The following is a 27,092-nucleotide window of genomic DNA, read 5'->3' as shown; positions in this document are numbered from 1 at the left end:
TACCATAATATATAGGTATCTAATATCTAAACTATCTGTTCTGATCCTCTAGGTACTATAATGTCTATAATATCCATAATATCCATAATATCTATGATGTATTACACTTTCCCATATACCTGTACAATCCGTCCTACACTTTTTAATTCTCTAGCCAAGAAAACACTCTTACTTTCCTTCTGAGACAGATTTCCCTTCCCCGAAGACCTTCGAGATGCCACCTCATATCTGACCCTCACCATCCGATCCTATCGCATTCTTGACCAGAACCCCGGCCAACCTGCTCACAGTTTCCCTCGCTCCTTGTGTGAAAATACCCAGGAGTCCCCTTTTGTTGTTGTGATTGGATTTGTCATCCTCGGGCGTCCCCCGGTCGGCAAATCAATCAGTTTCTCCCGCATTTCCACCGAGAAGTACTACACGGACTTTGCTAATTCCCGAAACACACCAGAGAAGGTAGGAGGTGGGGGGCAGGGCGATCTCCGTGCATAATAACCCAAAAGAAACCTCTACTCTAAAATTATTATTATTATTTCTCGTTTTTTTTTTTTTTGACAATTATTGTTCGGGGTGCTCCTTTTCACGATCAGCGTCGTCATCGGATGATGAAATGTTGTCGGCGGACGTGGACACAGGTCGCTCGAGGTCCCAGAGGCCCTTTCCCAGACACGAGATACAGATACAAAGATACTCGGATACTCAGATACTCGGATACAAAGGCACTGCCCAGATGCAAGCGCTCAGATACTGCGCGGTGGGGGCAGACAATGCCACTAAATAGCTGCACGTTGGCCGGCATTGCATCTTGGACATGCCAAACGATCGACGACAGGGGGGAGGGGGGGAGTGCCCCTAAGGAGGGTGGGGGGGGGTGGTGCTCTGGGGAGTAGAGTCATCATTGACACGCAGATTGTGCAACAAAGGCCACAAAATGTCCAACTCCAAAGTCCGAGGTGTATTTTTTAACAAAAAGTGTCAAGATACAGAGCGAAAAAAGGGAGAAGGTAAAAAAATATAGTAATATTAAAAATAATAATATATAATGATAATTTAACAAAAAAACTATTGAAAAACTATGAGAGATTAAGCTAAAAGCCTTAAGGAACTATTAAGAAGGAAAGAGTTCCCCCAGAAACTACTCCAGAACTCCTACCTCTTAACCCCTCACTTTCTCATTAACCCTCTTAGCAATAGCCCCCTAATTTCTCTCTGTGCACTGGCAAACATATGTAGAAACTTCCATCGACTGACGGCCTTTGTCTCTTGAATATATTCGAGAGTCTCGGGCAGAGCAGGTACCCGCCGCCCGCCTTGGAAATAGAAGACTGAGCTGCCAGAAAGAGGCGAGCGTATGACGACAATTACTCAACTGACATCTCCAGCTCCATCTCCCCCATCTCCCCATCAGCGGACAGAGATCTGTGGGCCACTGGACGTGCCCATCTTTCGGCCAACATGGCCCGATGTCTCTTGGCCCATTTCGGATGGCGGCCACCACGTACGTGTCTCGCATATTGAACCGCCTCTGGTCCACATAGATGGGAGTATATGGGAGTATATGGTGGACTGTAAAGCACATAGGGAGGACCAGCGGCGAGTTCCTGGCCTAAAATCAATATTTATGGAGCAATCAGAGCCACTGGCTTGGCCAACAGAGCTGGCCAGAGCTTCAAGGGCCAGCCACCACCTAGTTCGAGGAGAAGAAATTCCTCAAAAACTCCTCCAAGAAGTAAACAGCATATGGAGAGACTGTCGTTATCCTTTGGGCCGCATCTCCTAATGAGCTAATGGGCGTGTCATTGCCCCAAAAACAGGACAGCTACACCCACAAGTACCTCAGAGACCCTGCCATAATTTATCTCCAATAAAATCGAGGACAATCGAGGACAATCGAGGGACAAAAGAGGCACACAGATGATGTGCAAACTAGCAGGACCTGGCAGGACAATAGCGCAACAGCGGGACAGTAGGCCTGGCCAACGCCCACAGGCCGGCAGGACATTGGGCCGGGCCGGGCCGGGCCGGGCAGTCACAACAACGAACAGAAGCGGACCAGGACTAGAAGCAGGACAATCTGGCAACAAGTGGCGCCTCCAGAACAACAACCAACTGCCACTCTCTGGCCATATTTGAGCCACTATTTGGAGGGGGTAGCCCTCGAGAGTCCGCCCGAGAGTATTAATCAAATTATTGAAAACTATATCGAATCGGAATGGATTATTATGTCACGGCCGTGGGATGCGGGTGCCGGGTGCCGGGTGGCGGGGAAAGGGTTAAAGTTACGGCCACTATCGCGGCACTATTGCCCGGAATTATCTAAGCTAATTTCGCTTTACAATTCCATTTGTCAGCCGCACTTCCACATGTCCCGCATAAACCAACAAATTTATTAGCGACGGGCCTGCGCGCATGCGTTTCGCCCCTGGCTCTCAAGTTGGTTGTTTTTTTTGGGGGTTTCTGGGCTTGGCCGCCCGCTGCCGTCTTATCTGGATGATTCAGCGGCAAGGTAAGGTAAGGTCTGGGCTGGAACTGGAACTGGAACTGGGTCAGGGCGTAAAAGTATTTCATGCGTCAGTGGGGCGTACTCGCTTCCGGTCCGCTTCCACTTCCACTTCCACTTCCACTTCCACTTCCACTTCCACGCTCATATTTCACGGCTGATTGGGGCGGGGAGGTGGAGAGAGAGAGAGCTCACCCACTACTTACTACTTGCCACACGGAGTGCTGCCTAGCTGGCTAGCCGAAGGAAAGGCTTGTCTAAATTTGGCATTAATTGCTTGGAAAATGTCGCTCTGCGAGGAGGCGAGGAAAGCTGGGGGTCAGATTGGGATGGGATGGAGCTAGAGCTGGAGATGGAGATGGAGCTGGAGTGCTCGTGCAGTTGCAACTTGCAATTCCAGTCTTTGTCGTAGTCGACTCGCTAGCTGAGGACAATAAAAGTTCGTGAGAACTTGATGCTTATCGAACTGAACTTGCAGAGACAATGAATCCAGCGCACAGACTACAGAGCACAGGGTACAGGGTACAGAGCACACAGTGGGCACCAAAAACCAATCCAATCCCCCATACCCACTGGCAGGAATCTGCTAGAAGGGGGGGACACCACTTTGATTAGCCTGAAATGGATCAAAATCAAAGGCAGAGCTCGCCTTTTCCCACACTCGCTGCCAGCTGGCCTTTCTTTCTATCTTTCTGCCAGCGACTGGCTACCCCGTTCGCCCCGTTCGTTTTGGCGACAGATCCTTAATCCTTTTTCTCACGCACCAGAAAAAATATCAGTCCTGCCCGAAGGACATTCATTTCCAAAAAAAAAAAAATAGAGACATTCTCAAGCATCAGAATCGACAGTGACACGTTGCAAAAAATAGAAGGAGCGAAAGAAAAAAAAGAAAATCCACAAAATGCACACTCATTGTCCTGGCGATTTCGCTACAAAAACTGCCCCTGTGTCTGGCAGTGTCTGCCAGTGTCCTGGCTCCTTGTCCTTGTCCCTGTTTTCGGTTTCGATCATCCAGATCCAGATCCAGGTATCAATCATAATGCATCTGCATCTAACAATGGCCTGGATTTGTGAATCACGATCAATTCAATTACCAACTCCCCCAGGCAGGACGATCTGCCAGGATAGCCAGGATAGGCGGGTATCCTTGCCAAAGGAGCCACGTCACCTGCTCACCATGGGAACCATGACAAAATTCAGTCAGTCGACGGTGGCCGAAGGAACTTCGATTCGCGACTAGCTCAGTTTTCCTCCTCCTGCGGCTAATCAAGTGGCCAAGGAAGGACATTGTCCCAGGACCCGGGACCGGCGCTGCTTTGTCTGGCGAAACATGAAGCGGCCGAGCGGACAAGTGGCCGGGGCAGCAGGATACAAGGCATTCTCACAGGACTCTCCTGCATATGCGCTTAGTGTAATGGGATAAGCTGGTAGCCAGTATCTCCTTCCCTTCGTCCTTTTCCTTTCTTGGCTGCCTACAAGTGCGCGATAATGAAATTTTATACTTGCTCCCGCCTGGCGATCACCTCGACGCTACTTTGCCTGGGAAATTGTGGGAAAATCTCTCCTAATCCTCCGCCTGATGAATTGTTCGATCGACTGCAGGTGCACCCTATTGTCTCGATCGCAAAACGAGATCTGCCCCCGCCTCCCAATCCCAATCCCAATCTCGATTCAGATTCAGACTCCGATGGTGTGAGGGCTAAGCCGGGCTTTCTGGTCTCGATTTGCACAATTGCCGATCGCAGATCCCCGATGGCCGATCAGCCCCGGTTGGGGGTATGCCTTGAATGGAATTTGGGCCAATATCGGTTTAGGGCCAGTCCCCCGAAGAGATTCAGGCATTCCGCGAAGGGATCGGCCACTTTTTTAAGAGGTCTCCCCCAGAAAAATTTGAAAAATATGGATCCAAAAAATGAGTTCCCAGATTTGGATGCAGTTTAATGGCCAATCGATCCACGAGTCTTTTAAGACATTCCGCTAAGGAATCGGGTGGATATTGACTGAGATATGGCCATCGGAATAGTGCTCCCCACGACTTTTACGTTTTGAAGGGGGTCCCCTAGAAAAATTTGAAAAAAATGGATCAAAAAATTTGATCCCAGATTTTGATGCAGATTAACAGAAAATCTATCCAGAAATCGTATAAGGTATTCCGCTTGAGAATCGGATGGATATTTTCCAAGATATTGCCTGCGGAAGGGCGATATTATGGCATTTCTCGATTTTCCCCATTTTTAAAGGGGGTCCATCAGAAATTTTTCAAAATTAGGGATCGAAAATTTTATTTCTAGGTTTTCATGCAGAGCGCCGGAGAATCGATCCAGAAATCGATTGAGGGTCTTCGCTTGAGAATCGGATGGATATTGGCCGAGATATGGTCTTCCCAAGGGCCATTTTGGGGATTTCCTTGAAAGTCCCCATTTTTTAAGGGGTCCCATCAGAAAATTTTGGGAAAAATGGGATCAAAAATTTTATTTTTAGATTTGAATGCAGTTTGAAAGAGAATTAATCCAGAAATCGTTTAAGGTATGCCGCTTGAGAATCGGATAAGTATTGGCTGAGATATGCAATTCGGAAGGTCAATATTTTGGCATTCCTCGATTTTCCCCATTTTCATAGGGGGTTTATCATAAAATCTTGAAAAAATCGGATGGAAAATTTTATTTCTAGATTTTGATGCAGATCGATGGAGAATCGATCCAGAAATCGATCAAGGGTCTTCGCTTAAGAATCGGATGGATATTGGCGAAGATATGGCCATCGGATGGGGCGAATTTGGGTACTGCCCGACTTCCCCCACTTTCAAAGGGGGTCCAACAGAAAATTTTGAAAAAATCGGATAAAAAAATAGATATTCAGGTTTTAATGCAGATTGATAGAGAATGGCTCTGGAATTTCTTTAAGGTATTCCGCTTGGGAATCGGACAAACAGGCCCAGAGATATAGTATTTGAAAGAGGAATAAAGAGGGTCCTTGAGAAGTCCTTGTAGAGTTCAAAGGGGAAGCCCCTCTGAAGTGGATCCCCTGGATCTTGGACATCTAGAACCGATTCCCAATAGGCTTGGACTACTCCCCACATAATATTACTTACGGACTGCGGTGGGAGTTGGCATTTCCCGGGGACTGATGGCCGGGATGGCGTGGGGGCCTGGGAAAGTGTTGGCGGCGTTACCGTTAGACTCACCTGCAAGCAGAGGAGAAGCGAGGCATAAATTATTAATTAGTGCAAAATAAATTAGCACGCAAGAACCGTTCTTCCGCGCCCCCACCACCCTCTCCAGTGGAGCCAACAACCAGGGCCAGGGTGACCAGTAATGACCCCAAGGAAAGGGCTCATGTGAATGCCAGGCGGAATTTTCACAATTTTCACACTGCACTTGAAGCGATCGAGGGAAACAAAAGAAGTTCGCATAACTGGAATTAAAGCAACACTAACAGTAAGTATTAGCAATAGTGGCTGTGCAACATGCAGCATGCAGCAGGGCTCGTGGGTAGCGCGAGTGCTAAATGGGCCAAGAGCTGGGCGATGGTAGCTGGGAGCTGCCGCCTCCTCCTGGCCACCACATGCAATCGAATCGAGTGGACAACTTGCCACTAGACACTAGATCTGCCCTCCTCTTGTGGCAGAGTCAGTCACCCCAACCAAAGTAGCAACAAAAAACAGAAGAGACTAGTGGTGCCTCATCCTCATCAGAGGAGACAATGGTGGGAATATTCTCATATTAAGAAATCGCGCGATCTTCAGCGCCAGATGTGTCCGTGTCCGTAAGTGTGTGTTTGTATTTAGTGCAACGCCAGGTCAGCCCAATGCACCACCGCCCACCACCCACCTTGCCCCACCATCCCACCATCCCACCATCCGCCCAACAACAACAATAACAACAACAAATGTTCATGGCAAATTCGCAACGTGTCGTGGTCGTGCCTTCGTTTTCATGTCCGATCCGGGAGAGTGTAACAAAGACCTCGACCAAGTCGGATGTGGATTCAGATGCTCCATTCCACCCACTACCCACTACCACCTACCACCTATCACCCCACCGCCCTTCGCCCTTCGCCCATCCACTCAACAATAATTGCATTACACATAAAAATAAATTGTAATGAACTTAAGGAAGAAGACACCAAGAGGCAGAGTCTCCCCGATGTGAGAATCGATGCGGAAGAGGCGGTCGAGGCGGCTGGCCCATGCCCCATGCCACAAGAGCTAGTTGCCAGGAATTTGCAACTCCAATTCGCCTAACTGTAATCTTGTTGTGCCTCTGCCTCTGTGCCTCGGCTGGCTGTTTAAAATATATTTAAATAACACGCCATCAACATGAGCAACAACTGCAACATCGGCAACATCGGCGCTGCAACAATGCCACATCAAAGAGCGAGGAATGAGGAAGCTCCGAAAACAAGGTCTTCTAGCCCTTTCTCACCTCAATCCCCAGCAAGGACCAAGTTCGGAGGTAGTCCTTGCCACACATGCCCCACTGGCCGAAGGACTGTTGGGCCAGCCATGATTCTCACGACCTCGAATTAAGAGGAAAGCCATAACAAATACCAGATGGAAGCACCACAGGAAGGACAATGGGCTCCAACTAATGGGTTGCCAATTTAGGAGTTTCGGAAAAGGACACTGAGAGAAAAGGATCTACCAACAAGCATTTAACCTAACAAGATTTAGTATTTAAAGTAACAACCTTTAAGCTTAAAGAAGTTTAGTATAACAAGTGTGACCCTTTAAGCTTATTCTAAAGTTAGCATGGAAAGTGTGACCCTTTTTGTCAAAGTTCTGCACCACGTTGGGCGCCACTCATCCCCATAGTAGGTGGCAACAAGGAAAACTGACCCCCGTTTTCGGGGCTCTGGTGGGCGGCGCTGGCGGAGTTCACTCGGGAGCATGTAGCCAGATCTGATTTAAAGCGAAATTAGGAATAATGGCTATGGCCTGCACATGACAAACACAACCACACACACACACACGCTCTGCTGCAGTCTAAGCGTTGACAGGCAGCAAATGCGAACAAGACGCTGCTTTTTTGGGGTTTTTTCTATTCAGTTTTTTACCCACAACAGCCCCAGCCGAGGAGAAAAAGAAATTATCTCACGGATAATCCGAACAACACGTTCAAATTTTTTTTTTTCTTTCTTTCTTTCTTAGTTTTCCTCGGATTTTCCTCAGCCTTTCCTCTCTTTTTCATTTGGTTTTCGGTTTTCTTTGCTTTCTGGCTGCCGTTTTCTTGAGCGGATTCCCCCGTGGGAGGATGTAGAACGAGAGGAGGGCAGGTGATGGGGTCTCACCCTTTTGGGACCGCCGAAAACATTGACAGTGCGGGGGCGCCTCAGACTGGAACACTGAGGCCTCGAAACAATGGCAAACTCAAACTGAAACTCGACGGAAAATGCACCTGACGTGGCCCAGAACACTGAGAGAAAAGGGAGCTCTCCAAGCTTAAGATGTTAGTATTAATCTTTGAAGTCTTGCAAGAGATTGGAGTAGTTCCTTACTTCTTACTGCTCTGTAGATCCTAAAAGACACACGATTAGTTTCTCTCAGTGTAGCCTGGAAAGTGTCGGCCTGGCATCTCAGCCTCTGTGGTTGGTCGTCCCTCATTGTTGTTGCTGCTGGCATTGCAGAAAAGCCATTTCGTATTTGCTTAGTCTTTGAGATGAGAGAAAGGGTAACAGATTCCCACACTCTGGGCTCTGGGCTCTGAGCTCTGGGCCTGTCTCTGAATCTCTGAATACAACGGTACTGGGTACTGGGTACTGGATAGTGGGTACTACAGTGGGTACTGGGTAGTGGGTATTCCAAAGACACAAACACACACAGCCAGAATCTGAAACAGAAACAGAAACAGAAAACGGCCAGCTCTGGGCCGTTGACAACTTCGCATTGTGCCCATGAATGGATGAATGAGCGACTGAATGAGTGTGAGTGAGTGTGAGTGTTTTGTGGCCTGATTGATGAATGTCATGAATGCCGAAAGTGTGAGGAAAGGCCAAGCCAAGCAGGGACTAAAACAGGGCAGGTGTCATGGGAACCTGTCGGGGCTCACTAAACTCGGCTGAAGCTGAAGGTCACTTGTCAAAACGGTGAGAATCGTGGCAAAAATGTGGCACACACGATGGCTCCAAAAACAGCAAAATCCAAATCCCAAAGTGTTTGCCCAGCTCCTGTCTAAGAGATGCACTCCAAGCCTTCAATTCCAAAAGCAAATACGCCACAAAAAGCCAACGTGCAACGTGCAGCGTGCAACAGGCATTCCAATTGCAACGGTCTAACCTACAAATAACTCATAAAAAATAAAAAAAAAAATAAAAAATAAGAGAGACACCCGAAAAGGGAATAAATAAACAGCGAATGCGAATCGAGAGATGCAAAGTTGAAAGTTGAAGTCGACACTTGTATCTGCCAGATGCGCGGATGCTCAGATGCTCAGATACTCAGATACTCATACACTTAGATACTCGTACTTGAAACGATGCGCACTCTGCTCCGCGTGATCGACCGACTGTCGAAGCGGCCAAACGGACAGGCGGACAAGCGGACAAGCGGACAAACAGTCTAGCGGACAGACGGACAGGCGGACAGACGGACAAGCGGACTAGCGTAGGGCATCCATATGGATGAGCTGTTTGTATTACGTTTGAAAGTCATGTTGCAGATACTTTTTCGTATCTGCATATCTGCGGGCACCTGCAGTTTCCTCATATTATTTAGTTTTTTTTGTATCTTTTTTTGTATCTTTTTTTTGGCAAGTCTGCCACCCGCCGACGTAGCTGGGGCTTCTTGTGTGCCGTTACCATCGCCTGTCGTCGTCACTTGCATATCAATGTGGCCGAAAATAAAATGTGACGTCTCGAGGTGCACGATTATAAGAGGGAGAGAGCCCCCAACACAGGAGGACTAAACGATTGCAAATGCGGCATGGAGACAAGTGCAGATGCAACTGCAACAGCAACAGCGACAGCCAAATAGACAACAACAAGAAGAAATAACTCAGCCCAGTGCGTGGCTGCTTGTCGGTTTTGTGACGCAATTGAAGAAGACGGTACTGGTACTGGTACTGTATTATAGAATAAACAAAGCACTGATCAGACACTGAGAGAAAAGGCTGCTTAGTTTTTAAAACTATCAGTTCTTCCCTATAAGATATCCAGAAGATATAGTAGATCCTCTATATAGCTCCTCTATAAGACTACAGATCTAGGAACTAAAGAAGATAGCAACTCCTATGAGATACTTCACTCTATAAGATAAGAATCAAAGAGATATTCTCAGAGATATTATTAAGGAATCATAGTAGAAATGTAGGATATAGATAGATAGATATAGAACTCTCTAGATCTATCCTTAACTCTCCTAGTTACCTTAAGTTATCTTACCATCTTAAGATAGATCTATATAGACCTCTAGAAGCTCTAAGGTTGCTGAACTCCCAGCTTGAACTCTTAGAGACTGCAGTATTATCTTAGAAGTATCTTATATCTTCTATATCTCTATCTTCTATATCTTCTGTATCTTATATCTTATCCCCTGCTATATCCCCTATAAACTTCTCTCAGTGCCTCAACTTTGGCTTTGGAGTAACATTGAAAGTGCAGCTTCGATGGCGTCGTGTTGGTTTAGTTTTGTTGTTTCGGTTTGTCTTTGGTTTTCGTTTAGTTTCTTTTTAGATTTTATTTTTATTTTATGTGTTTTTTTGGCTGGGTTTCTGAAGCGTCTAAGGAGTAACCAGTAACCAGTAACCAGTAACCAGTACTAGTGGCAGCGCTATTTGCTCGCAACCCAACACAACAGCGACTTCTGCCGTCTGCGGTCGGCAATTGAATTCATTGAATGCCCCGTGTGTCCCGGCCAGGCTTGATTTGCTTAGTCTGGTCTATGGACTCTTGGCTATGGGATGTGGACTCTGTTCCCTGAGCTCTGGACTCTGGACTGAGACTGTTGTAAGCCAACCGCAGCAGCAATAGTTGCAACAACAGCAGCTACAACAAATGTTGAACAGACCAAAAGCCGAGAGCCCTGGTCGCGGTTACTTTTGCAATTTGTATTAAGGATTTGCAGTTGAATGTTAAAAGCTAGAAGGGCAGGGGCAGGGGCAGGGCGTGGTAGGATGGGAGGATATGGGAGGATAGGATACGGATACGGATACGGACACGTCTGCGGTCTCGCCGAACATTGGGCATTTAACTGAGAGAGGCCCCCATCCACTCCGGCAATCCAATTTTCGGCTGAGCATTGACAAAATTTGCATTTACACGCACTTGCCACAAGTTGGACATGCCACAAGGCCCCCCTCGCCCATCCTGCCCCTCGACACATCAGCTTCAATCGGATTTGCAGCTAAAGGACTATAGAGATGGGATGAACTTCCTTCAAGTCTTGATATATTTTTCACATTTTTGGAAATAAATATGAACTCTTTTGAGTCCAGCCCTGTTTAACCCCATCCTTGCCACACTCTCCCCGCCCAACTTAACCCGCATCCACACTCTCATGCCTCGACACCTTTCCAATGATTCCGGATGGACGGACTTGCAGCAGAGTGTGGCAGCCATGCAGGCAGGTAGCTGGTGTTGCATCTGCGATTTGTTTCGCTCAGTTTTCGTCCTTGCGCTGCTCGTCCTGGCTGGTTCATCGGGCTTGGGGGATTGTGTTCGACAAGCACGCAACATTTCGCGGCACTTGCCTCAAATTTTCCCCACACTTGCCACGAGAGCTCTTGATTTTCTCTCTCTAGGCTCTCGTTTGAGAGTCTTGTGGACATTTTCGAGCCATCTGCGGTGGCCTCCTGGAACTGTCACTCCATCTGGTGGCAGGCCATCCCTGCCACAGCGCCCATCCATCCACATAACCAAGAGAACAGTCAAGGCCACTAATTAGTTGTAAGTTGCTACTCAGTTTCGAGTCCAACCCATCCAAGCCATGCTAATTAAGCGACGATGCATCAAAGTTGTTCCCCCGGAAAATTCTGCGTTCCGATCTGGAGTCTGGAGGCTGGAGTTTTCCTCCCGACTTTCCCAAGACTCCAGACTCCAGACTACATCGGACATCTGACATGACCACTTGGCCACAAAACCAACAAAAAAAAAGGAAGAGAACAAGTTGTATTGAGATGTCATCGGTGGGGTTTCTCAAAAACACCGACAAGCCAACTAAGCTGCCTGGGAGGAGGATCCTCCTCCTGGCCTCCTGGCCTCTGCCTGGCCTCCTGTCCACGGCTGTCTGTCGCCGGTTGCTGGTTGCGTCACCGCTGACTTCTGCTACTTCTTCCTATACATAATTAGTGGCAAGTCGGGCCTTGCCCCATTACACGCGCCGGGCCATGTAATGGGGCCATGTTCTTGGTTCCCCATCTGATTGAAATGCCAACCTGGCCACGATGGCTGGGAAACAGAATCGGGATTCGGGAATCGGGAATCAGGAGCTCCTCGAGTCACTCACCTGCAAAGAAAAAGGTTATATATTTGGGAATTAGTTGAGTGATCTATAAGTTGGTATGAGTTTTGGGGGAAGAAAATAAAGTAAAAGTTAGAGTTAAGCCCGGTGTGGCAACTCAGGTGTGCGGTGTTGAGACCCTGCCACGCTCTGAGACGCTCCCACGCATTCAGTGTCAGAGCCGAGGGTCTGAAGTGGCCCGGCCCCAGAGATCTGGGGGCCCAGAGCCCAACCAAAGCAAACAAAGGCAATTGGACCTCAGTTGGACCCCAAAGTCTACTCCTATATGAGGCAGAGACCGGTTCGGATCGGTTCGGTTCTCTGTGGTTCTTGTGGTCGGGAAATTGTTGGGCTTTTTATTTTGCCAGTCTGTTTGTTGCAATAAAATGAAACGTAAATGAAATCTATTGTACTCCATATGAATAATGAGACAATTTTAATAATTTATAGACGAGTTTCGGTTAACCGCAGAGTCTCTCTCCGGGAGACAATGGTCTGTCTGGATCGGAAAACTCGGATGTGGCTTCTTTTGGCTTTCTGGCCAGGAGGAGGAGGTGGAGCAGGAGGAGCTGGAGGAGGTAGAGATCTCCTGGCATCGTCGCATCGTTAGTTGTGATAACAAATCGCGATCGGGATCGCTTCCGATCGGAGACAAAGGTGAGAAAACTGGGCGACTCACTCCATCCATTCACTCGCCACTTGAGACTCACTCACTCATTCACTGGCGGACTCATTCAATGCATTCGATTCATTCAACTCATTGACCGCAAGACCAGAGACCAGAGACCAGAAGACCGAGCCAGACCGGGCCAGGCCATCGCTTGTAATTGTATCTGTCGCAGCAATAAGTCAAAGTTGTCGCCTCCTGGTGGCTGCCACACCGGAGTAGGGATGCTGCCACATCGTGTGGCCCGTGGTCGAGGTGGGCCGTTTCAGTTACACTTCGGTTACACGATCCGCGCCTCCCGGCATTGTTTTATGGCTTGGTTATTAGCCCCCAGCCTTGCGAGTCCAGGGGCATGCCACCAACCAGGGGCGTGTGGCAACCAATCTCTGCGGAACGGTCAGCTATTAAATGGCTTCAACTCGCAACTCGCCCCGTGCCACAGGCCAGGTCTCAGCTTGATTGTTAATAAATTAATATTTAATCGCGCTGTTTAGTTAGTTAGTAGGAGGCACTAATGGAAACTTTCGGAGCCACACATGGCCACCAAAAACATTTGCACAGCTGCTCCGAGCTGGTGCTGTTCCAGCGGAGTGGGTTCAGGTGTTTTCGGAGAAAGAATGGGCGGAGCTCGGCTCGGCCGGAAAGCACAAACTCCCCAGCTAGTCCGGTGACCGGTGGCCGGAGGACTCGCATCCCTGGCGGACAAGGAGCTCAGCTCCCAGCCAAAATCAATAGCTTCCAGCCCCAGTTGTTCGGCCGGACAGCCGGATGCGACACTTAAACGATGTGCCATGCCAGTGGGGCAGGGACAGTGGCAGGGGCAGGGGCAGGACGGGTGGCAAGCCGAATGTGGCAGGCACTTGGGTGGTGTCCTCGCTGGTCCTGCCCCGTTTTTCGGGGTGGCGCTGAAACCGAGAAGCCGCCAGGGACCAAATGTGGCCGATGACGTTGATAGTACACGTTCTTGCCACATGGATAGATGCCCCCTCTGCACCACCCACTCTGGCTCTTGCCACAAATACATATTGCCAGACAAAGATGTACATATGTGCAGGAGTGGCAGTTGCAAGTAGCAAGCACCAGTAGCGAATCCTTTCGCCAGGATACCCCGGCAAGACTGGCAGGACTGGCTGCTCCCTCCCTCCCGGGGCAACAATAAAAACTTGAATTTTGTTGATTTTATTTGCTTGGAGCGTCGAAGCTGCGAGTTTTTGGTATCCGGCATATCCTGCTATCCTCCCTCTCCTCCTTCCCGTCTTCTTCTTCTTGGCCATATCCTTGGAATCCTAGCTACGGCTGCCTGGCAACTGTTCACCCAGGAATCGCCCAACTTGAACTTTATGCGCTGCGGCTGAGTGATTCGTGTTGGAGTCGTCTCCTCTGGTCCTCTAGTCCTCTAGTCCTGTCGTCCTCTTGCCACACACACACACACACATAGAGAGAGTGGACCTTGGACGCTGTCTGGCAAGAGGAGTAGTCCTGCCACATTCCTAACCCATTCCGAGCCATCTGCAGATGACTAGATAGCACGCGTCGTTTTTGCCACTTATTGGACAGTCTCCAGTATCCTCTTGGTATCCTGGCATCCAGTATCCTGGTATCCTAGTCTGGCGGGAGACCAGCCCTCCCCCTACCCCTCCCCCGAAGCATGCCATGTATTTGTGCCGGCCATGTCCTCCATGTTCCCCCAGACCGTGCTGACTGCAATTTGGAGAACTTAACCGCAACTGGCAGAGGCGTCGCCTCCAAGGGAGCAAGATGGTGGGGCAGGGCCAGGACTGGTAACTGCCACCGCAGGGCAGGACACAAATTGCGAACAAATGAAAGTAGCGAAAACGTTCGACTGGAGCGACGAAATTGTGCGGCACTGAGAGAAAGGATATCCCAAGGATATCCCTATGAGGATAATAATGATTAAAAGAAATATTCAAGGACTAAGAACTAAAAAAATATATATTTAATATTTTAATAGTAAGAGTATCATCTCCCCTATCTCCCCCTTTTCTTCTCGGAGTGTCCTTTCCTTAGCTGTACATGTGTTCTACTGGTCTAGGTCTACTAGGTCCTGTTGGTCCTGCTCCTTCGACAGCCTCCTCCCCCCTCTTTCAATCAACATCTCCTTTTCTGGTATACCATTTTTTGGCGCTCCTAACTGGAGGTCAAGAGAGTCAGCCATGATTCCGAGGACGGACTTCTGGTTTCTGTTTCTTTTTTTTTTTTTTTTTGGTCCTGTCTGCTGCGTTTTTGTCCCCCGGCATCCGCAGTAGCAGGACTATCCGCATCCGCATCCGCAGCAAGTGAAAATAATTGAAAAGCGACTAAAACTTTTCCAGGGCGGGTGTGTTGAAAATTATTGGAGGTAGGGAGGTAGGTGCTCGCCCGGCTCCCGCTAACCGAGCGAGGGGCGCTGCCGCACAAGGTACGGCGGGTAAAAAGTAACGGTAAAGTAGTTTCCCTGCTTCTGCGGCTGATTTTCCATCAAAGGTGTACGACCGGGATCGCTATGGAGTTTCCACTCCCTCTTCCCCCCCTCTCCTCCCCACTATTAACTCTATTTATTGTGGGGTTATGGCCTTAACCCCTTGTAGCCCCTCCGGGCTGCCAAATATGCGGCTTGGCACTCTTCAATTTACAACAAATCGTTCAGAGAGCAACACCAACAACAACACTCCATAAATCACACATGCACTGGGACACAGGGGCGTCTGTCAAAAGGGGGGTCTACAGTTACTGTTTACTGTTAGATGTATTTTGGAAAGAGATGGTATGCGAGTGAGTGATTTTATTCAGTTTATTTGTAGATGAACCCCCCTTTCAAACACCCTTTGTCCTGCCCACGCCTCTGACCCCGCACAGACACGCACAGACATGCAAATACAATGCACGAGTGGGATGCTCTGCTTGCATTTTCTTACACACAATTGTCTCTTTTCTTTCTCGCACAATGCACTACGCCCCTGAGTGGGGTGGGGAGTGGCTCCCACTGCTGGGAGGTGGCTTTTGTGAATTGGTGTCCAAGCGTTTTATGTTTCAATTATGCGCAACTGGCGCCCAACAATGGGGCCCGCCTTCCGCCCGCTTCTCCCCTTTCAAACGGGACTGCAAAAGGACCAAAGGATCTGCCCTCTCTCTCTCACTCTCTCTTTCTCTCTCTACCCTCCTGGGGATTTCCATCTTTCTTAACGTCTGTCTGTGGGTTTGTTGATGCATAAATTCCACCTCCCCCCTGCCCCTGCCCCCTCCCCCCACACACATGCAGGAAGCATATCCTTCTAGAGAGGCCTTTGCACTCTGGACCCTGGACACCCTGGCCTGACTTGGAAGCTGGCCAGGAGCCAGCTCCGACTTGCCAACTAGTGGGCTCTGGTGAGTCCAACTGGGAATTCAATTAGGAAGGTCGGCAGGCAAGTACCGTTGCGGGCTCTTCAGGAGGAGGCAGGACTGTGCAGAGTCCTGTCGCGTAAAGTCCTGTCGCTTCAAGTCCTTTAACCCTTGTTTTCTTGACTTTTTCGATCTCCTGCTGGGCCCTAAGCTCTCTTTCTCTTCCACGCATCCAAAATGGCGGCCGTTGGTGTGAGTGTGTGTGCGTGTGTGTGTGTGTGTGAGTGGAGCAAGCTGCGCAGCCGCAAAAGTCACAAAAAAAAAAGTCACAATTTGCAATCAGAGACTGGAAAACAAAAAAAAAACAACAACAACGCCGATGTCGATGCCGATGACGATGCTGTGGCCAAGCCCAGAGCGAGATGGAGCGAGTGAATGTGCGAGCGAGAGAGCCGAGGAGGCTGGCCGGGCTGGCATGGGCCGGAGAGGCTTGGCCCGGGCCCCGATGCCTTGCCTTGCCTTGCCTTGGCTTTATTTATCAAGGTCTGACCAATCAAAAAGACCAACGCACACACCTGGTGGCGCGAGGCAGTAGAGAGCGAGCGAGAGAGAGACACCCAAGCGACAGAGATGGGGCGTGATGGGGCGGCGGGGGGACAGCGGCGATCGCCAACAGAAACGACAGAAACAGACAGACAGGTGTGAAGCCGTTTTTTAGCGAGACAATAACAAAAATCGAAACACGGCGGCAGATAAGAAGTGGGGGCAGCACAAGTGGGCCAGGGGGGACCGCCAGGGGCACGCGTAGAGGTAGGGGGCAGGGGCTGCAGCACTAAAAACCTGCTCGTAAGCTCCTATTTCCATAGTTTCCACCACAAAGGCAACAAAAAAGGTAAAAAAAAAGGTAAAAAACTGATATTCATTCAATTCGCTTGCCCAATTCGACTCGTTTATAGCCCTCTCCCGCTCTGTCGCACACGGCACTCGCCCCCCCCCACTCGCTCGCTCACACACACACACTACCTACCCGGCCCCCAGACGATCGCCAACGAAGCCGCACGAACCCGACTCGGTCCGAACCGGTACGAAACGGGCAGCCAACGAGCAAAAAGCAAAAGGCAAAAAGCAAAAAGCCAGAGGCCCCAAAGCGGAGTAAATAAGTTATCAGCGGAATTGTAACTGGAAACTGAATGAATAAATAAAAGGGGAGGCGTCAACAAGAGCGAGAGAGAGCGGAAGGTGGAAGGGGGGGGGGGGGGGGCGGTGGGAAGGAGGAGCTGGCGATCACTGATCGGAGACTGCAAGAAGGCACTCAAAAAAAAAACTAATATAAGAGCTAGAAGTATGGTACTGTTATTTGAGAGAGATCTCCATAGTTTCTCTCAGTGTGGAATGACTCACTCACGCACACAAATCGGAGAGGAAGAGAGCGGCTTGGGGCCAGAGAGTGGGGGGCCTTGGGGGAGAGGCACAACGAATGGCGAGCCAGCAAATCGAGAAATGAGCGCGTGCCCATACAAGATACAACAAGAAAAGAAATGATAATAAAGCACCAACAACAAGAGCCAGTTTTTATAGGGATGGGCAAGTACGGCTCTATATGGCCTTTAGAGATGGCCCAGAGGTGGCGAGGGCGAGGGAGTGGAGACTAATCGAAAAAAGGAGGGAATATTAATAATATTTAAATTACAGCCCCGAAATATGCATTGGAATGGGGGAGGGGGAGGGGGAGGGAAGAAATCTCACATCCTCACATCCACCCACAGCACATCTCAAGTAGGGATGGAGGGCAGCCCCCATGGAGTGCAGTGCATCCAACAGGCAGCTCCACTTTAAGGTGTGCAGTGCTATGTGACAATGGCATCTTAATGATAATAATTATGCTGATAAGGTGCGTGGGGCAGCCAAGAGAGGGGCCAAGAGAGGGGCCAAGAGAGGGACCAAGCAGGGACTGGGGCATCCATCCCAGGCGCTGATATAAATCGCTGGCAAGCGGAAATGGGGAGTGCCGTGGACCTCGAAGACATCGCCATGCATTTGAGGTGGGGTTTCGTTTCCATTCCCTCTTACATATATATTATTTTTTTCTGTTGTTTTTTTGTTTTTTTGGCACATGGGCTACCCCCTCCCCCCCCTCTTCAGATCCTCCTCGAATGTGGAGCGGTTCGGGCCGTGATTGATTTATTTATTTGAGCCACAGCGACGCATTTCGTTTTAAATCAGTAATCATTGAATTAAATTATGCCAGCCCGGGAGAGATCCATCCATCCATCCATCCATCCATCGAGGCACTCGTCCAAGCCGCACCCACACCCACAATCGTTTTGGGATTTGGACTGGGACCTGGGATCTGGGACCTGGGACTGGGACTGGGACTGGGACTCGGATTGAGATTGAGATTGAGGAGGAGGAGTCGTCATCCCAACATCCCAAACTCCACTCCGGCTCATTGGCTGTGAAGTTTTTATTGAATTCGCTGCCAAAAAACACCCACATCTCTAGGGACTGTAGGCTCCCCCCCCACCTAGCTCCAATTCACCTAGAAATAGAAATAGAAAATCAAATAGATGCCTCATTGTCTTATTAATTATTGGCTTTGCGACTAAGTAGGTTCTATCGCCAGAGCTCTGGGTGCTGGGGTGCTGGGGCGCTCCCTGCCTGCGTCTCAGGGTGTGGAGCTAGAGCTGGAGCTCGCCGGTGGAGGCAGTGGCGATCGCCGATCACCGATCGCGTGGGTCGTCAATTTTCAATCTGCGCGAGCTATTTATAAACGCAATGAATGGGCAGTCTGGCAGTCGCCCTGGCAGGCAGCGGATCAATGAATGGGCCAGTGAGTGCTCCACCGATCCGGCCAAATAATAATTGCTTGGCTCAATTAAAAAAAAAAAAAAAAGACTGAAGACTGAAGACAGAAGAGTGGAAGACTGAGTCGAGGAGACCCCATGCCGAACCTAAAGCTCGTCTTCGCCTGCCTTCTTGCGGAGGTCCAAGCCTCTTCTCTGACACTGCGTGGGAGGCGCCTCTTGCCAGCCCAGCCAAGCCAAGCCGAGCCAAGCCCAAGTGCGGATATTAATGAATGGCTGAGCTGAGCCCGCGACTGAAACTAATCATTCTCCCTCGGAGTTCAGAGCTCGGAGCCTCGCACATCTGAGTTATTTGATCTTGGCCTAATTTATGCAAAATCATTATTATATTTTGTTTTTTTTTGCCTTTTTATCAAACAATTATTTGGGAATCTTTCGCATTTCCGGTTATGGGGAGGACACTGGCACGTGCTCGAAGCCTCGAAGCTGGCAGGGATGAGAGCAGATGTGCGGAAAAGGGCGGCAGAGGCGCGTGCGCAGGGAGCGGAAAAATATGCCAGGGAGGAGGGAGGAGGGCAAGAGGTAGGGGCGCGACAGGATACTCCACCCATCATCGCTGGCAGTCAGATGTTCGCCTTCGAACATTTTGCGGTTTGTTTTGCTCGCCGGCTACGCAAAAAATAGAAGGAAAATCATAAAAAATAAAAGAAAAATAAAGAAAGAAAGAAATAGAAATTGTGTTTGCAGAGGCAGCAAGAGGGGGAGGGGGAGGGTGGTGGATGCTTCTATCACAAAGGTGCCAAGTTATGCTGCACCACCCACTCCCTGCCACCCACACCGACCCCCCCGCTGAAAGTGAAAAGTTTCCCAAAGTGCGAGGCGGAAAATCATAAAAAAAAAAAGGAAACAGAATCAAAGCGAAATAAAAGAAAAAAAAAAAAAGAAAATCCTTCTAAGGAATTTCCCGTCAAAACAAACGCGGAGAAAGTGCAGAAGTGTCTACAGGATTCATTAACTTGTGGTCTTTTTATTTAATTTTTAGGCTTTTCGTGGAAGTTCCTGGGACCAAGGGGCGTATGATTGATATTAAGTATACGCAGTGGCGGTTTCACGAGGCGAGATGGTCATTATTTACTATTATTTCCTATTTTAATTGTAAAATTAAATAAACATCAAATAATTGGCAGGTTAAGGAAGTGATATACCAGTGACGAGAGAGACCATGAAACTTATATCAGTTTTAGTGACGAAATGGGAATAAAAATTAAGGTTCTGGAGACAAATCAGAGTCTATAAAGGGGGGATGGACATTATTTTTTATTATTATTCAAAAATTAAGGAGTAATCAACTGAGAAATATCTGAAGAAGTGAAATATCTGTGACGAAAGAGCACATAACTCCCAAAATACCAGTTTTAGTGACGAAATCACAGTCTTTAAAGGGGTGATAGTCATTATAATATATTTTAATTGCAAAATAAAGGAGTAATCGGCTGAGAAACATCCTAAAAAGTGAAATACTGCAAGTAGCTGTGACGAAGTTCCTATAACTCCAAAAATATCAGTTTTAGTGACGAAATGGGAATAAAAATTAAGCTTCTGCAGATAAATCAGAGTCTATATGAATCTAATCACTCTCATATCACACTTATCACTAAATATCTATAAGTAACTCACCCCCTAAATTTTTAAAACAAAAAAGAAAACTTGAAAAATGAAAAGCCCGCCCTGGGAAATGGAAACAAAAGCCGAAAACCGAAAACCGAGTGGAAGACAAAGGCCGGGACACAACAATCCAGCTGGGAGACTGGGCAGGACTCGCAGGACATGCTGCAGGATGCACCTAGCGGGCGAGGAAGACAGTTCCTGGACGAGGCATCGACTCGCCGCAGCGGAAGTAACTCGCTGGGCGCTGTTGTGGCTGATTATGCTGCCAGTGGCAGTCAGAGAAAGGCTGGGGAGGGGGAGGTCCTGGGGGGAGGTCCTGGGAGGAGGTTAAGCGGACTGTCTGGACCATGTGAGCGGCGGCTTTCAGTCCCTCCCGCTGGGATGCCAGTACGGGCCAGTTTCAATTTATAAAACATACAAGTCCTTGTATGTGTACTCGTATGTGTGCCAGGACATTTGCATATCCTGCCCGCCAATGTCCGTGCCCCCCGTGAGCAGGGGCGACTTTCTTTCACAATTATTACAGAAAAAAAAGGATTTTAAGACAAAAATAAAGACTCTCTGGGCTCAAAGGACTAAAAGGACTAAGATTTATTCCAAAAACTATTAAGAAACCCTCTTAAAGTCCAGTTTTTAGTTTAAAATTATAGTTTCCTAGCTCTCCCCCTTGATCTCTTGATCCTTTCTGTGGATTTAAGCCCTTATCCTTGATGTCCTTTTTGGGCCAGCCTTTAATAAGCCTTCGAATTAAACCCCAAAAGGCCAGGAACTGCGCTTCTGGCCAAACATTTGTGGCCGCAGCTGGACAAGGGCTTGACGTCCGCATGACGACACGTTGACACTGCGGGTTGCAGGACACACAGGACCTACTGTGTCCTGTCCTGTCCTGTCCTGTGTGAGGGGGTGGAGAGTAACAACGGCGGTGGCAGGGGCAGGGGCATGGGGCATGGGGCAGGGGCAGCACACGCTGTTATTTGTTATAACAATTGCAAATGCTGAAAACGCGAGGAGGACGTTGCCATGGCGAGACGGCGGCAGGATAACAAAAAGGCTGTAGCGGTCGCCCGGTCGCTCGGTCGCTCGGTCGGTCGCTCATTTAATGGACACTGTTTGGTCGATAATCGAATTAAAGGCAAGGTGCAGGCAGGCGCCGTCAGGACGACCATGAGATGGTCACCCCAAAAAAAAAAACCAGAGCATGTAGGGTCGGGTCAGGTGGGTCAGCAGGGGTTAAAGGTGGGCCGGGGAGTGGGGGAGTGGCAGCAGGTGCAAGATCCTATAAGCGTGCCGCTCGATTAGCTCTTAGAGCTGACCATCGAATCCTGGCCAGGATGTCTGCCCAATGAAGCCCAACGGGCAGCTGCCCTCTCACCCTCCCTCCGACGGTTAATGTGCGTGGTAATGGGTTAATATCAGATACAGAGCCACCTTTCTGGTTTCCCCCAAAAAGATCTCTTCCAATTCTGTCCCAACAAGAACAAGAACATGGCATGGCGACTTGTTCTCGGAAATTACTCATCGGACCACAGTGTCTGCCACAGTGATAAGGGCCATGGAGCGGCATAGAGCGGCATGACGAAATGTTGTAAGAACTGTATATTGTTCCAGCAGCGGAGATCAAAAAGATTCCAACCGAGGAGCAAGAGCCGGAGTATCAAAATCGAAATTGAAATTGTAGCAATTAATTAGGAGGAGTTGGGGAGGGCGGTTCTAACAACACCAATTTTGGGGACAGCACCAGAGACACCACAAGAGATACTGATAAGGATGGCAGGTCCAGGTCCAAGCCCCGATCGTCAGCAATTGGGCCCACCTCTTATCAAGGCCCTGTTACCAAGAAGAGCACAAGAGGCCCATGTTGATTTTGATTTGTAAGACAAATAAACCCAAAAAAAAAAAAAGAAAAAAGAAAAAGAAACTGAAAACTGAAAACACCTTCAAGAACGGAGAATAGCAAACAACTTTGCGAGCAATTAAAATTGTTTGACGACATGGGGGCGGCAGAAAATAAAAAAAAAAAAAAAGTAAAGTATAGCAGGCAAGAGGTGTGGCACGGCGGTGGTCGAGGAGGCAAGTGCGTCAGTGTCCACTCGGTCTTGTTATCTAGATAGGCCTGATAACGTCCGCTTGCTCACTCTACAAATGGAAAATCTGTGCAAAAAAAAAACCAAAGAGGGTTGGGGGAAATAGGAAAAAATCCAAAACAATATGCCTTTATGGCGGGACAATCCATATTATGACAATGATACGAGAGGTGGATACGGGCTTTATGACTTTACGGCCCTGATTTCCCTTTGAACTTGGCCGTTACTCGTTAGCCAGCGTCCAAAGTGGGGATCTAGGCAATCGCCTGGCACTCTCTTACCCCCCCTTCTACTGGCTAGCCCCACCTGAAAAAATCTGAAAAATCATGGCCAAACCCACCCCGGGCGAGTGGCTCTGATTTCGACCGACCTGATATCGCTGCGATAACCGCACTAGATACAAAAGTAGACACCAAAACAGGAGACTGATATGGTCTGACCATAGCCCATGGGCCCAGTTGCCACTCGGGTTACTCGGGATCGTTTGCAGAAAAGGTGACCCCGACAATGGGGAAGTGGTGACCCACAAGAAGGGAGCTAACTACTAATAAGAATTAGTTTCCTTACTCCTACTAGAATTCTATCAAATTTTTAACTAAAAAAGGGTTGGAAGAGCCATGATGACTTTCTGGGATATATAGAATTGGAGGAACTCTTTGAGAGTGGTGACCCCGACATGGTAGCTAACTACTAAAAAGAATTAGTCACTTTACTCCAAGAATTCTTTTGATTTTCTAACTCTACGATATATCTTTGAAATATTATTTAAAAATAACAACCTCCCAACAACTCACCTTGTGCAATTCGAACCGCGGGCATTTTAATTCTCATTTTTGTTTCCAGTTTCCGAAGGGGTTTGAAAACTTCGCAGACACGGGACCAGAACCCCACCGAAGGGCAATGGGTGTCCTGGGTGTCCTGCCGCTGTGGATTTGTAGAAGCCTCTCTCACGAAAGTCTTCTCTTTAAAATCTCTATTCTTAGTATTAGTTATTAGGCCTAAGCTTTGTCTTTTTTTTTTTTAAGTTTATATTTTAGTTAGATATTGCACTTGTTTCGAAAAAAAAAAAATATAGGGTTTCTTGGCGGAATATTTTTCTAATCAGACAGTTTCTGTTTGCTTGTTGTTGTTGTTGTTGTGGGGGTTTCTTTGCTCTTCTAACCATTCCATCTTCCAGCTGGTTGTTGTTGTTTTTTTTTTTTGACTTTTTTATGAAACTGACATGTTACTTTCGTAAAAAAACGCACTACACTTTTTTTTTCGGATTATTTGTTGTAGGAACCTTTCGCACTTTTCTGCTTTTCTAATTGGCTTTTTTTTTTATTTTTGGCGCTTGGATTTTTGAATGGTTGTTGTTGTTATTGTTGTTTGTTTATTGTTGTTGTTGTTATCATTTGGCAGTTGTTGCTTTAGCTGCTTCTGCTTCTGCTTCTGCTGTTGTTGTTGTTGCTGATGTTACTGATGTTGTTTTTGTTGTCACACGCGATTCCATTTCCATCCTAGACTTATTATTTTTTTATTTATTTTTTCCAATTGGAGTTCTGGCTGATAATCCCAATTGGCTCGCACTTCTCTGCGCGACACTTGAAAAAAAAAATTGCACTGTTTCTTCTTCTTATCTCGTATATCCTTCTTGTTTCTTTTTCTTTTCTTTTTTTTTTCTATTATTATTTTTGTGGCAAGATTTTTTGTTGTGGGTTTTTTGGTTAGCGGTCAGCTAACGGTATTTAGCGGCTAACTCGCAACACTCGGAACTCGGAACTAACAGCTCGCAGCTCCGACTAACGTGTGCTAACGGTAACGGCGGAAGTACGCGACTACTTGCGACGTTTCGCCGCCGCTGCCTGTGCTGCCTGCTGGTCGGTTTGCTGCCTCAGTCGCTGCCACTGCCACTGTCACTGTCGCCGCCGCCGCCGCCGCAGCGCTGTCAAAGCCCAAAAGGCCCAAAGCCCACAACCCACACAACAGCAACCCACACACACACACGCGATGCCCGCCGATGCCCCGACGCCAGCTCAAACGCGGACGCGAACGCAAGCGAACGTGTTGGAAGCGAGCCGAAAAGCTCTCGCGTCCAAAGTGTCCAAAACACCGCAAGGGAGATATACCCGCAAACAGAGCGAGAGAGAGAAGTGTGAGAGAGAGTGGCTGGGCGCTGCTTCTGCTGCTGCTTCTAGCTTTGGGGGAAGAGATTGCGAGCTTAGGCGAACATGTCCGAACGCGACGATGTCCTGCGAGCGACTGCAGATAATTCAATTTTATTTCAGGCTTTTGCCTTGCCTCTGCACTTTAATGCCAATCTGGCAATTTGATTTTGGCTAAGCGAAGCTGACGCCGCCGTCGCTGCCGCCTCTGCCACTGTCGACGCCAACACAGCCCTTTCTTAACGGTACTTTTGGGTGGTGTGTCGGGGGTGGGTTGTGGGTTAGTTGGGTGGTGCGGCGTTTGTTTATTTGCTGCCTTCGCCGCCGGTCATGTGCGTTTATGTATGACTGTATATGTATGTGTATGCATGTGTGTGGGGGTGGACATGCGTGAAAGAGCGAGAGGCACACACAACACAACACAACACAAATGCAAATGCAAGGGGTGGTGCCAAAGTGGTCACTCTGGTCACTTTACCGTTAACAACCCTCTCGACCGACAGGACAGAACAGGATTTCAGAGCGCGCGCGCACCTTTGGCGCTAAAAATCAAAGTCAGCCAACAACAACAACAACAACAACATCAGTAATCCTTTAATTACAAAGAATTAGAAACCAGTTTTTATATATTTACATAAATTACCCCCATTTAAATAGAGAGGGATAGCTAGAAGTTTATAAACCTAAAACATAAAAACAATAATATTTAAAAGTGAAACTTCCATCTCTAACTCTTCCATCCGCTTTTGGGGACCCTTCCAACCCGAAGGCCCGAAAGCGTCTGATGGAGCCTTGCAACTGCAACTGCCGGCCGACCGCCAGCCTAGCCGGCTCCAACCTAGCCACAACAAGTTGTAAGCTCGCTGCCAGCGGCGATCTCTCGCGAGCTCCCAAAGGTCATGCTCGCGTGTGTGTGTGTGTGTGGGCATATCCCTGAATGAATGATCTTCCCCAATCGCGGCCACCTCTTCTCCCCCACACCACGCTTCCTGGGCAGTTGCAACATCAAACATGTTCGGCCCAGTGGCCCCCGAAAGTTTGAAAAAATAAATAAAAAACTGGACGTTCTGCCGGCGTCGAAGTTGCGGCGCTTCTGCTGCTGCCGCTGTCGCTGCCACCGCTGCTGTTGCTGCTGCGGCTGCTGCCATTAATGTCAGGCTCTTTGATGTGAGAATCAGAGCTCTCTTCGGCGTCTCATCTCGCGGCGTCTCACATATGAGCGCTTTTGTTGGTGTCGGTGTGTGCGAATTGTTTTTGTTGTTAATTGGTCGGTGGGTGGGTCGCTGGGAGGAGGAGGGGGGTGTGGTTTTCGGGGTGGGGGGGACGAGGGGTTTCTTTTATTCTCAATATTTTTGTTTGCCATAAATATCCTTAACCCTTGGCGGGACTTGGGCTTTTGGGGGCTTGAATGGCACACACACACACACACACACATATATTTGGGGCTTAGGCCTTATATGCACACGCACACTAACACACATACCAACACCTACACACACTCACACATATGTGGCGTCGCACACGCGCGTTCGTCATCGATTGGCCGTCGCTGCTCTCGCACATTTGTTTGACAACCGCCCGCCACCCTCCCCTCGAGCCTGGACCCCTTTCACCCCTTAACCCATCAGACTCATGAGCCACCCAACCTCCCCGGCAGCCCACCCACCTGCTGCCGCTCTCTTTCGTCGCACAGGTAGCCAGCGAGAGAGCGAAAAGGAAGCGAACGAAGCTCTGCCGACGCCGGCAGCGGCACAACCGGAGAGAGCCAACCCTCTCGCGGGCAGAGCAGCGGGCCGAAACAGAGAGAGAGAAAACAATGTGTGCCACGAACTGCCAAGGTGAGGGCTAGTTTCTTTCGCCCCCCTCCCCCAGGGGGTGGGGGGTATGGCGGCTTGGCTGTGGGCCTTGGGCGGCAAGGGGTCGTCGGGCAACGCCGCATCTCTTATCAGTCGAGCGGCGAACGCTCACATGGCCAAGCCGGTCAGCGGACCAACTGGCGCGCCAACTGGGAATTTTTGGGTCTGGCTTTCCGAGCATCCTAGGGACTAAAAAGGACTTTATTTAGGCTTAAAAAATCCCAGGAAAATCAAGGTCGAGACTACAAAGTACCATAGTTTAGTTTCAATAATTTCCATAAAAATATAATTATTTTATAGAAAATGCTATTGATTTGTTTTTTGTAAGCTTAATTTTATAATTATTAACTTTATTTAGTCGCTTTCTTAGTTAATAACTATTTTTAACCTCAAAATAGCTGACCTTTAAAAATAACACGTATACGACCCATTGAACTGAAGTGTTTATTAAAAATATCTAATCATTAAGAACCTATTTATTTATCTTAAACTTCTTCTAAAAGTATCTCTATTTAGTTTCTAAAACATAAATCTAACAGTTTTTTTTAAATTTCCTTGAAAACTTGAACGAAAAATATTACGTATACGTCCTAGGGACATTTTCGAACTTCTCAC

The 27,092-nt window shown here is 48.4% G+C and overlaps 1 protein-coding gene across 1 annotated transcript in view; it reads right to left on the bottom strand.

Annotated features, from left to right (window-relative positions):
• Window positions 1-24,738, bottom strand: part of LOC6504029 (signal element on autosome protein 2) — a 42,419-nt gene extending 17,681 nt beyond the window's left edge. The window contains exons 1-2 of the mRNA XM_044716693.1: window positions 23,272-24,738; window positions 5,592-5,684 (exon numbers count right to left, since the gene is read on the bottom strand). Coding sequence (XP_044572628.1) covers window positions 5,592-5,684; window positions 23,272-23,308 — 130 coding nt within the window. The 5' untranslated portion in view covers window positions 23,309-24,738. The remainder of the gene's footprint in view (window positions 1-5,591; window positions 5,685-23,271) is intronic.
• Window positions 24,739-27,092: the final 2,354 nt, after the last annotated feature.

This window comes from Drosophila ananassae, chromosome XL, assembly GCF_017639315.1.
Source record: "Drosophila ananassae strain 14024-0371.13 chromosome XL, ASM1763931v2, whole genome shotgun sequence".
NCBI classification, from domain to species: domain Eukaryota; kingdom Metazoa; phylum Arthropoda; class Insecta; order Diptera; family Drosophilidae; genus Drosophila; species Drosophila ananassae.
Note: the sequence above shows the minus strand (reverse complement) of the source record. Positions and strands in the feature narration are given on the sequence as shown.